The sequence below is a fragment of the Macrotis lagotis genome, chromosome X, assembly GCF_037893015.1.
Source record: "Macrotis lagotis isolate mMagLag1 chromosome X, bilby.v1.9.chrom.fasta, whole genome shotgun sequence".
NCBI classification, from domain to species: Eukaryota; Metazoa; Chordata; class Mammalia; order Peramelemorphia; family Peramelidae; genus Macrotis; species Macrotis lagotis.
The window spans coordinates 493,997,795-494,009,265 of NC_133666.1; the positions used below are offsets into that span (position 1 = coordinate 493,997,795).

Consider the following 11,471-nt stretch of genomic DNA (forward strand, 5'->3'; position numbering starts at 1 on the left):
ATTGCCTAAATTCAGCAGTTTAGAATGACTACAATTTTCATGGTTCAGAAATGCTACAATTAAGATTTTGATTCATTTTTAGCTTTTTTTATTCTTTTTCTACTTGTTTGATGATGTTATTAGAGTAGGGGACAGATATATCTATCTATCTATCTATCTGTCTGTCTATCTATCATCTTTCTATCTATCTAAATATATAGATATATTGCTATATATATATATTTTTTTTTTAAAAGGCAGTTGTCCCTCTTTTCTTTTTTTGTTTGCCCCTCTTTTCTAGAATGCTTTCCCTTCATATTTGTGCCTTTTTGCCTCTTCAACTTCTTTTAAGACTTAGCTCAAATCCCAATTTCTGTAAGGGGCCTTTACTAGTCCCTCTTGATTTCTCTCTAAGAAATTACTTTCCATCTATATTGAGATTCCCTTCCATTTACGAGTCTATCTTGTATATACCTAGTAATTTGATTTCTCCCTTTGGAAGGTGAGTCCCCTGAGGGCAACATCAGTGTTTTTTGTTTCTCTTTGTATTCTCATAGCTTATTATAATTCATGGCACACAATAAGCACTTAATGAATATTTGTGGACTGAATGATTAACAAAAAATAAAATCAAATAAAATCAATTTGAGAATTGTATTGAAAAGCATAAAGTCAGCAAAATTTTGAAAAGTAGCCTAGCAAAAACTTAATGTGGGAAATGCATATATTTAGTATTCATTTGTGTACATTCTCTTTAATATTTACATATTAACTTTATTTAATAGTTTGATTAAAATGTTCACAGGAAGACAGGCAATAATTTGGATGCTACCAATTTTGTTCTGTTTTTAATGATTTTTGCACTTTAATTTTTAAATCCAGAAAATAAGTACTAGCTATAGATAGTAGTATTTGAATTTTCATGGCAAAGAAATGGAGATGTTAGCAGACAGTCAACCCTGAATATGAGAAATAAAAAATAGTCAAGGCCTCAGTGATTTCTGGATGAGAGCAGTCAACAGAATAATACATTTATGTATTGTCAGCACACTGTAGCAGTGATCACGAAGACCTGACTGAGCTGTGGTTTTTTTTTTACAAAGGAGCAATGTACAGTAAATGGAAAACAGCAAAGGTCTTATCAGATCTTTTGAGGCACCGGAGCAAATAAGTATGTAATCAATTGTATGAACAAAATCAAAATAACATAGTTTTAAATTCACAAGGTGTTTGAAGTCTATTAGGTAAAATTGAAATATAAATACTAGGAGAGCTTTAGAATATTCAACTGGAGTCTAGATATTAATTATATAATTAGTTTTGTGTTTCATAATTTTGAATACCAGCTATAATAGTTTTTAATTTAATGTATAGGTAGATTATTTCTCCTCGACTTTATTTTATTTCAGTAGGCCTATTAAAGAATTCATTTGATTTGAAATACTACCAAATTAGAGATATATTTAGTTTTATCAGGATCATTTAAATAAACTGTGGTTTTTCAACGTGATTGATAAAATGTGATTGCTGTGAGCTGCAGTTTCTACCTGCTTGTGACATTTAAACATATAAAGCTGACTAGATATAACCATTCAGGTGCTAAATATATTTTACATCTACTTCTAACAGTAGAAATGGAAGTATTAAGAGATCTGGCTTCATTGTCATTGAACTGTGAAATATTCAACCTTGTCTGCCCGTGCTTAGTTCTGTTGACTTTTTTATTTCTGTTAGAAGATTAAAATTAAATGCTTCATTTTTTGTCAGGTTTTGGGAATTAAAGTGAAATTTAAGACTCCTAAAATTTTATACTGAGTTCTGTTTCAACAAAGTATTCTTGGAGGATATTCTATTTTCAAGGGCACAGCACAAAGGTTCATTGATCAAGTATGATATACTGTAACATTTTTCTTATCAGAACTCTTTATGTATATTTATTAAAGATCACATATTTCATATTATACCTAACTGAATTGGAAAAAGTACTTCACAAAACATATACTAAACATTATGTGAAAAATCTAAGAACATATTATACTTACTTTAAACTGTACTAATTTAAGAATTTTTAGGGCTTAAAAAGCTGCAAGGTGGCACAGAATATATACTTTAAATAACAAGTCACTCCTTAGTAAACTGGCATGTGCCCAATTTAATCATGACTTTTTTCTTACAATCTTTAGGATTTGTATTAGGTCTCAATTTAAAAAATACATATTTTTATTTTTCTGTGTTCAAGAAAGATAATTTAATGCTGCTTCCTAGGAAATTATATTTTAGTTTTTTGCTTTGCCCTAGTCATTTTATGTTAAGAAATTTGTTCTCAAAATAAATAATAGCCAAAATGTCAATATTTCTGGTTTGCAGAATCATCATAAATTCTTGGCCCATAAAACAGTCATAAAAGCATCATATTTTATCCACTGTATATTCATACATTGTGTGTCATTACAATAGCAATGTAATGAATCATTCTGCACATGTGACAGGAAAAATCTGAAATACAAATGCTAATGTGAATTGTTCAGACCCAAAGAAATAGAGAGAAATTAGATGACGATTACAGAGAAATTTATTTGAAAATTGATATACTTTGAAAGATTTTTGGTAACCTGTCTGTATTTCTTTTTTGAAATATTCCATTTTTAGATGTTAACTTAGTTTGTTAGACACTTGTGTGAGTTATAGAGAAAGTATTTTGTAGCACATTTGCTTGGTTATCATTCAGTATACCATTTGTAATTTCAAGAACTACTAGTTTCTTTAAACTGAAACCTAAGCAAACTCTCAGTTGGCTAACCTGATTCCTGGCCTACCTTCTCAGGCCATAAATTGATGCAGCAGGGCCATTTTTGGGACATAGCAAATTGCTAATAAGATTAAAGATTTAAGAAGCACCTTTTGCAGGAATTTTCATTTCTACAAATTTGGATTATGTATTTTAATTAAACTCACATATTGTGTTAAATTTCACTTAGGATCAAAGCCATTCAAGTGCAAGATATGCCACTTCGCAACAGCTCAGCTTGGAGATGCCAGAAACCATGTCAAAAGGCACCTTGGGATGAGGGAATACAAGTGTCATGTCTGTGGGTGAGTAAATTGAAACCATTCCTACCATGGTTAGCTAAGAAGCCTATGTAAGATATGCATTGTTTGAGAATTCAAAACTATTATATGAGCAAGAGTGGCTAAAATTATGCATGCATATCCTCCTTTCCATTGTTATGGTAAATTCCTTAAATACAGTTATGACATTCTTCTCCCACTTCTAATCCTGTACCGAAGATGAGCAATTTTATGGGCTACAAGGTCAATTTGAACCTGTAATCTGTAAATTGACTAAATTATAGGATGTTCATTCACATTGCCAGAGAGAACTGTAAATTCCATTTACAGACATAAAAAATATATAATATAGTCTTTAGTGTGTGCATGTGTGTTTTTCTCACTATACTATTATAATTTTAGTCTATTAACAAGTCTTTGGGTCTGTAGGAGATTTTCATCTTGTAATAAAATACAAAACAAGAGATTGAATTTTGTACACTTGTTGTACGTATAAGGTGATTAAAACACACCCAACAGAAAACAAAATGGATTCTATTTTTTATGTTTTGTGTGTTCTTATTTAGAAACTTGTTGTTTTCCTTTCTCTCTTAATGGCTATTTCTTCTGAAGAATCATTCTTAATGTTTAATTGTCTTTCAGATGTGTTGCATTTAATAGGAGTCCCTGAAACTCCTTAATGTAAAACTAATTAATTTAGCAGAAATGTTTAAAAGGTTTTAAAATGCCATGACATATATGGTACATCATAGGATATTCAAAGTTGGATTTTAATACCCTTCTTCTGATTAAAAATATATTTTAATGTTATTATGCCAGGGAAATTAGCTATATGTGCATCACATTATGTAGGACTGTGAAACCTGAGAAACCAGCTCTTGGGTTTTTGCATAGGATAACCCAGGTTAAATCTGGTGCACCAGAGAATGGTACTATATAATGGAGGGCTGATTATTTAGTAAGAGGCTCTTCTTGCCAGTATTTTATATAAATCTCTTGTAAATCAGAAATTTAGTCCCATTTTGTATGGGACAATTGAATTTTCATCTGGGATGCAATTGAATTATTTTTACTCTGCCAAATAGTTTATACAAATAATTTTCAAGCAGTTTCATTAGATGTGCTGAGTGATTTATTCATTTGGCAAAAGTGATGGTTCAGTAATTTACAGCTTAAAGTAAATCAAGATGAACTTTGTCTGAGGTTCCCTGAAGATCGGTAGTAGAATGAGTTTTGTTACTACTGTTTTAACTATGAGGGTCAGGTGCCAAATAGTACATTTTAATTACTCCAAGTTTTCAGAATTTTAAAAGAAATCTCATTTACTATTTTAATCATGAGTTATGGATTAGAGTGAATTTTAAGGAGGTTTAAAGAATAAAAATGGTATTGCCTGTACTCAAAAACCTTAGGATTAGTTAAGACTTGCCTTGAAGGGTGTTGTCGAACTCAATAATGATACTTTGTTTTCCTTCTTGACTCAAACAAAAGCCTTAAATAGTAAACAACTTCCTGATTTGTGAAGCTTTCACTCCCAGGCTAAACATTCTTGTTAGATAAATGTGGATACATTTATGTATTATGTGTATACAATATGTTTGCTGATTAGTAAGTTTAATTTCATTTCTTTTTATTAGAGGGATAGGAATAGTAAAGAGAAACCTTCAGGTAATAGTTTTTGACATTTATACTATCAAACACTAAACATTTTGATTTAAAACTAGTTAGAACCATTAGTCATTAAGTTCTAGTAATTACTACATGATTTGGAATGTTACATGAATAGCCAACTGTGCCTTACAACTTAGGGCATAGTAATATTAAAAGTCTATATTTCTCTTGTATGTTTCAGTGGTACATGAACATTTACATACATTCATGAATTCTTATGTTTGCATAAATATAGAAATATGTCAAGTAAAAGAAGCTTAACTGTAACATTGTTTCTAGTATGATTCTGGCATTTTATTCTGCTGCAACCTATTAAATACCTTTTACGTTCATTGGCATTTAATCTTAAAACCATTGTACTGTGGCTACCATATCATTTTTTTCACTAGAGCTAAAAGTTCTGATAAATTTTAATGAATTGAAGACTATGAAAAGAAACATGTAGTTGAAAGAGTAGAAAATAATGAATTCATCACCTTATAATGTTGAAAGAAGTAAAGTATCATTTGATTGTGTTGTATTTTTGTACTGTTTAAAAAAATAAGGAATTGGGTGGGTTAAAAATAGAAGGCGAGGTAAAAAAATTGCTAGGATTGGCCATTGGATAAGTGGCACAATAGAGCATTCGTACATTAACACTACTGACAATGTCAATTCATTATCATTGATGGCTAAATAATTTTAGAAAAGCTCAGTGGACCTATTAGTTCCTGAACATAAGCAGCTTATGCTGCATTTCTTCATTAGCTTTAATTGCTATAAATTTTACCTTTTTAAAAATCGAGCTCTAAAAGGTGAAGTGGTCTTTCAGGAACATTAACTCTATAATTTTGTCACAAACAGAAGGTCTTGCACTATGTTTTCTTTTCTGCAGAAGATAATACTCTCTTCTTTGACTTAGAATCCTATGACTAAACTCTTAATATGAAGATATGAAGAAAAATTATTTTACAAGTGTTACTGAATGAGCTAGTTAAAATTTGAACAAGTACTTGTTTAAGGTGAAAGTTAGTAGTAAGGCTAGAACTTTTTTCTCAAAAATTATCTGCTTTTTAAAGATTTTATATTTTACTCAGTTTCATAAGCATAAAGCATGAAGTTGATCAACATCTCCTAAAACATTATGTGAATTCTTTATAAATTGAGACCTTCTTAAAAGATAATATATGAAAAAAAGTACTATATGTATAATCTTATATTTTTTGGAGTTTTTATTAAGTTTTTGTTTATAATTGCTATAATTGTAACTATGAACAGTGACTTTTTAACAGTTTATATAAATCTACTTATTTTCTTGTTATTCACATTTTTTTCTTCTAGGGAAAATAAAATTGCTACACATTATAAGTTAAACTTAAGTTTACATAAGACTCAGTTTTAAAATGTGTGGTTCCTAGTGAGTTAGAGTTCCTGGATTTAGAGTTTAAAATTCTAATAGGTTGCTCATATTAGTACAGTTTCACATGCATGTACCATTTGCAAAATAACTTATTCTGCATTTTATACTGACTTTCTTTCACTGACTTTTGAGAAAACATTTTTGAAATTGAAGTGACTTCTTTCATAAGTTTTTCCTATTTTTTCTTTTTCTTAAGTATGCTTTTGAATCTGATATTGTAATATTGAATTTTATGGTTGGTTTATATTTTTGGAGGCTAAACATGACTATGTAGCCATCAGGTTAAACATTTCTCATGTAAAGTCCTCAGCCTACATGGAGTTTGATGGGTGACAAAAAGATATTATAGGATGTTTCTATCTTAACAGAACTTATGATCTTAGTGGGAACACAATTATCCATGTACCTCAAGTACATTTGTATGAATATCTTTTATTATAACAACTTCCTTCCTGCCATTATGTCATTTCTAAGGGCTTGGTGATATTGATATACTTTATTTGGCATGTACTTCAAATTCTATTCAGTTCTGCTTAGCATTTTCTGTCTTCCTCTATTCTGTTCTAGGTTCTTCATTTCCTTCTACTCCTTTATTCCTTTACTTCTTTTCTTTCTTGCCTGCCTTTCAAACACCCTTAAAATTTATCTATTTTCTCTGCTATGTACTTTATCATTCTGGTGTTCTTGTAGTTTGCTTTGTTTCATTTCCTTATTTTCTTTTTTTCTTTGTATTCTTCATTCTTTTACTGTACCTTTATTCTCTGTTGCCATTTTTACACACATTTTAAAAATGCTTTGATTTTGTCTGCACCTGTGAATTCCTATATTCATATTTTGTGTGTGCAATTAAATTCAAATATAAATCAAGAAAATAACTAAATAAAATTATGATTTTTTGAAAAATTATGATTTTTTTAGGAAAAAACCTGACTAAAATTGATGTTTTCTTTCATTAGATGAATAACTAAACTTTCAAAGAGGTTGTGTCATTGATATCAGTGTAGTATCACAAGAAATATATTCAGTTATTGGGGTGGCTAGGTGGCGTAGTCACCTTGAGTCAGGAGTACCTGGGTTCAAATCTGGTCTCAGACGCTTAATAATTACCTAGCTGTGTGGCCTTGGGCAAGCCACTTAACACCATTTGCCTTGCAAAAACCTAAAAAAAAAAAAAGAAATATATTCAGTTATCAATATAAAGCCAATCAATGTAGGTCATCCGACATGGACTATGCCAAAAATATGTTTAAGGCTTATTTTGTACAACACTGCATGAATTTCAGTACTGGTTCTTTAGGTTCAAGCAGTGGCTGCTCGTGTAGAACCCACGTGTTCAAAAAGGAATAGAGAGGAGGTCTAGTTTGGGTACCTACCTGTGAGTCTTGGGTGAAATGTTCATTTTCTTTCAAATGTACCTTCAAATACTTTTAGGTTAACTATTTATTTGTAATAGATTTAAGGAATCTTAAATAGAAAGTTCCTGCTGCAGGGAAACTATTTTTGTGTGGCATTACCTAGTTTTTGTGCGTTAGAAGGGATCTCTATGTAGATGATTATAATGTCACTTTCTGACCTTTGCAGCTTGAATAATTGTAAATCATTGCTTCATAACGTGTCAGAGAATGTCTGTACTAGGCAATTAAATGGCAGAATATAATAGACCAAATTATTGCCTGTCATGTTTTCAACAACACAGTTAGTATTTGAGTTACACTTAATCATTACGTGCATTAGCAACTTCATTGGAATCCAGCTTCAGGCTGAGCATGAAATACATTACATTATTTAAACCTCTAATGGTACAAGTCATTTATTTGTGTTGAAGTGTACAACATGCAGAGTTTCATAAAGCAAGGAACACTTGAGAGCTTAATTTATCCAAATCAAAGTCTAAATGCAGATAAACACAAGTGGCAAAAATTAGTAATTTTTATAGGCTGGAAATATTTAAAAATACATGGTTGTGGGTAATTGTAGGCAGCAGGAATAAATTAAAATCACTATTTTTAGTCTGCTCTGGGAACTAAAGCTGTGTATACCTAAATCATTAAAAGCACCATGGAATTGCATTTTTAGCTGAACAATTAATTACACACATCATATCTGCAGATGTATCCAAATAAAATAAATGTTTGGTTCAGCTGGTTGTTTTGGTTAAAGAGTTATAGATATAAAAAGTTTGTTTTAATATATATAGCATGAATTATGCCTGTAATATTATAAAGTACCACATCTTTTTTGTTTGGAAAATGAAATTAAGTAAACATTGAAAATACTGTCTTGTTGTATGAGAAATAAATAGTTGGGGTGTTACCTTAATATTTCTAGTTTGGCTATATATTGTGGGTTAAGTTTGAACATTTTAAAAGAACCATATAACCATTAATACTTTTATTACTGTTGTTATATGTACCAGAAAAGGTATTACAAGTTTTTTAATTACTAAGATTAGAAATAATGCTTATTATCTGATGGTATATATGCCAATATTTTAACATTAAAATATCTTATATTTTGAAGCCTTTTAGAATTTCGTTTAAAGCTGATGCATCCGTTAATGTAAAAACTGGATTAACTTTTCTTTTTCAGTTTTAGTCAAGGGTATTTGATTAATAACATAGCTTAAAAATGAAGGTGTATATATATATATATATATTATAATATATATATATATATATATATATATATATATATATATATATATAATATCAACCAGTGCTTTCATTATTTTTCTGGTCTATTTGCAGGATTAGAGCAAGTTTCTTTTGCCTCTTTCCTTCCTGTTTTCTTGTGGTGCTCAATAGGAGACTAAGTCACAGGTGTTTCTAAGGACAACAATATTGCAACCTCAAATAACAGAACTGAATTAATATACAGAGCTTAACCTATTTTTAGTATTATTTTCTCCTGTTACAGTGAAAAAAGTTCTCAAGATGATTTTAGATTACATTTTCTCTCCTGACCTTCTTGGTAAATTATTAAAATAACTTTTTGTATTCTTTTTCTTTCTCAAAATCCCTTTGTGACCTATGTAGACCTTTTCTTTAACTCTTATTCTTGACTCTACCAAAGGTTGAACAACAACAAAAACAATGAAGAATCATACTTTTAAAGTTTGGAGGATCTCTGAGGCTATCTATCCCAATTCTTCTCATATGTCTATATTGATGATGATGATGTGATAGCATACATACATACATACATATATATATATATATTTGCATCTTCATATATATGCATAGATACATATATTTGTTATATCTCTATGCTTTGCAAAACCTTTTCTCACAACACCCTTGAAGTATGTAGATGAGGAGAAGGATGGCAAGGGGGAAATGACTTTCCTAAGATGACATAGACAATCCCAGGTTCTCTTGACTTTGAGATCTTTTGATTTTTCACTATACTGTGCTGCTAAAATGCTTCTGTTTTTAACATCCTTAAAAAGTTGGGACTCTTATTGAGATTTGAGTCACAGGGAGCTCATTACTTCCTGAGGCAGCCTGTTTAATTTTTGGAACTGGTTAGAAGAATTTCTTGTATACTGAGGAGAAATTTTCCTTTCTTTCATTTCCCCTCATTGTTCCAAGTTTTGTCCTTCAGAGCTAAGTGGAACAATCCCTCTTCTACTTGACAGACCTTTGGATGTTCAAAGGCAGTAATTAAGTCTTCCTTTCCTACATCAAAGATGCCCAACTTTTTCAGCTGATCCTTAGATAGCATTACTTTGAGTTCTTTCATGATATGATAGCCTTTGTTTGCATGTAGTACATAAGACTTTTTATGTCCCTGTTAGAATATTGGTGCTTAGAATCATAAAAAATGCGCCAAGTTTATTTTGATTGTTAGATTATTTTTTCTATGGATTCTAGATTTCTTCTAATTCACCTAACATCATATTAGGCTTTTTGTCTGCTGTGTCAGAGTATTGACTCATTGAGCTTGAGGTCTACTAAAGCCTCTGACCTCTCTCCTCTCCCCTTCCCTGCGCCCCCCCCCCCCCCCCGTAGAACTCTTAAATTATGCTTCTTCCTTTCCATATGTGTGAATTTGATTTTTTGAAAGCAAATTTGGCTTTACATTTATCCCTATTAAGTTTCACATTATTAAATTCATTCTGCTCTAACCTATTGACCATTTTGTGTCTCAATTAAAAAAAAATTTGGTTTTTGCAAGGCAGTGGAGTTAAGGACTTGCTCAAGGTCACACAGCTAGGTAGTTGTTGAGTTTCTGAGGTCAGATTTGAACTCAGGTCCTCCTAACTCCAGGCCTGGTACTCTATTCATTCTGCCACCTAGCTGTCCCTTCAATTCTTTTACCCACTATATTAGTAAACCTTTCTAACTTCTTGACCTTTTTAATATAATTTACTTCTAAGACATAGTTAAAATATTGACCAACATAAACCCAATAAACAGAGCCCTGTTGTTCTACTCGATACTCTTCTCTAGGTTGATTTCAGTCCATTAAAAATTGTTCAGGTAATTTTGACTTCCCCTTTGCTATCCCATTACCTACCCATATCTTTTCATTTTGTTCTGAAATATATTGAGGGAGGTTTTGAGCAATGACTTGCCAAAATTCAGGGATCCTTTGATTAACTTTGTACAAATATATATTTAGTATTTCTGTCAAATACATCAGTGATGTGACTTTAAAGATCCCATCTTGACTATTAATGATCACCTCTTTTTTAAGTTCTCACGAATAATCCTTTTAATTTGTTCTAGAAATTTGACAAGCTATTTGAAAATTTGGATGTTTGATCATACTTGGTATCTTTTCCATTTTCTACAGTTCTTCAAAGAATTCCTTGAAGGATTAAAAAAAAAACCAGAGATGAGGAAATGTAGTCTAGAAGGGAGCCATATTCACAATTCACTCACTTCAACAAATCTTTATTAAGTGGCTGTTATGTTCAAGTACTTGCTTGAGGTCCTGGGGACACGGAGAAATAAAAGAAATTCTTTCTTCCCTTCAGGAACTTATATTCTACTTAGTTTGTTATTCTTTTTCTCCTCTTTTGTCTCTTTTCTACTGGTATGTATGTCCTTTCTTCTGTTTACAGTTTCATATGAGGTGTATGATGAATTGTGAAAAAGGAAGCATGGAGAGGGAATATGTGAATTATAACTTCAGAATGCAAGGCAGATAGTGGTGTGTATAAAGAAACAATTGAATTATAGAGAAAGGGTCATCATATTTGGGACCAGTTTGAAGAATTTTAGTATTTGTAATGTTTTTTGGAGATTCTTTCAATTAGAGATAATTGTTATTTGATAATTGAGTAATTAGTATATGACACAAAAATAAAATTTTCTATAAATGTTTTATTTTTAGATAAAAATATTTT

At 30.8% G+C, this 11,471-nt stretch overlaps 1 protein-coding gene and 1 long non-coding RNA gene across 7 annotated transcripts in view; both read left to right on the plus strand.

Annotated features, from left to right (window-relative positions):
- Nucleotides 1–11,471, plus strand: part of ZNF407 (zinc finger protein 407) — a 654,777-nt gene that overhangs the window by 87,391 nt on the left and 555,915 nt on the right. For all 6 annotated transcript variants that reach the window (XM_074201492.1, XM_074201497.1, XM_074201498.1 and 3 more), the window contains exon 3: nucleotides 2,958–3,072. In XM_074201492.1, the coding sequence (XP_074057593.1) occupies nucleotides 2,958–3,072 (115 nt within the window). The remainder of the gene's footprint in view (nucleotides 1–2,957; nucleotides 3,073–11,471) is intronic.
- Nucleotides 8,831–11,471, plus strand: part of LOC141498328 (uncharacterized) — a 19,330-nt gene continuing 16,689 nt past the window's right edge. Inside the window, exon 1 of the long non-coding RNA XR_012471609.1 lies at nucleotides 8,831–11,471. This exon is cut by the window's right edge and continues 9,503 nt beyond it. This is a non-coding gene — a long non-coding RNA (uncharacterized LOC141498328).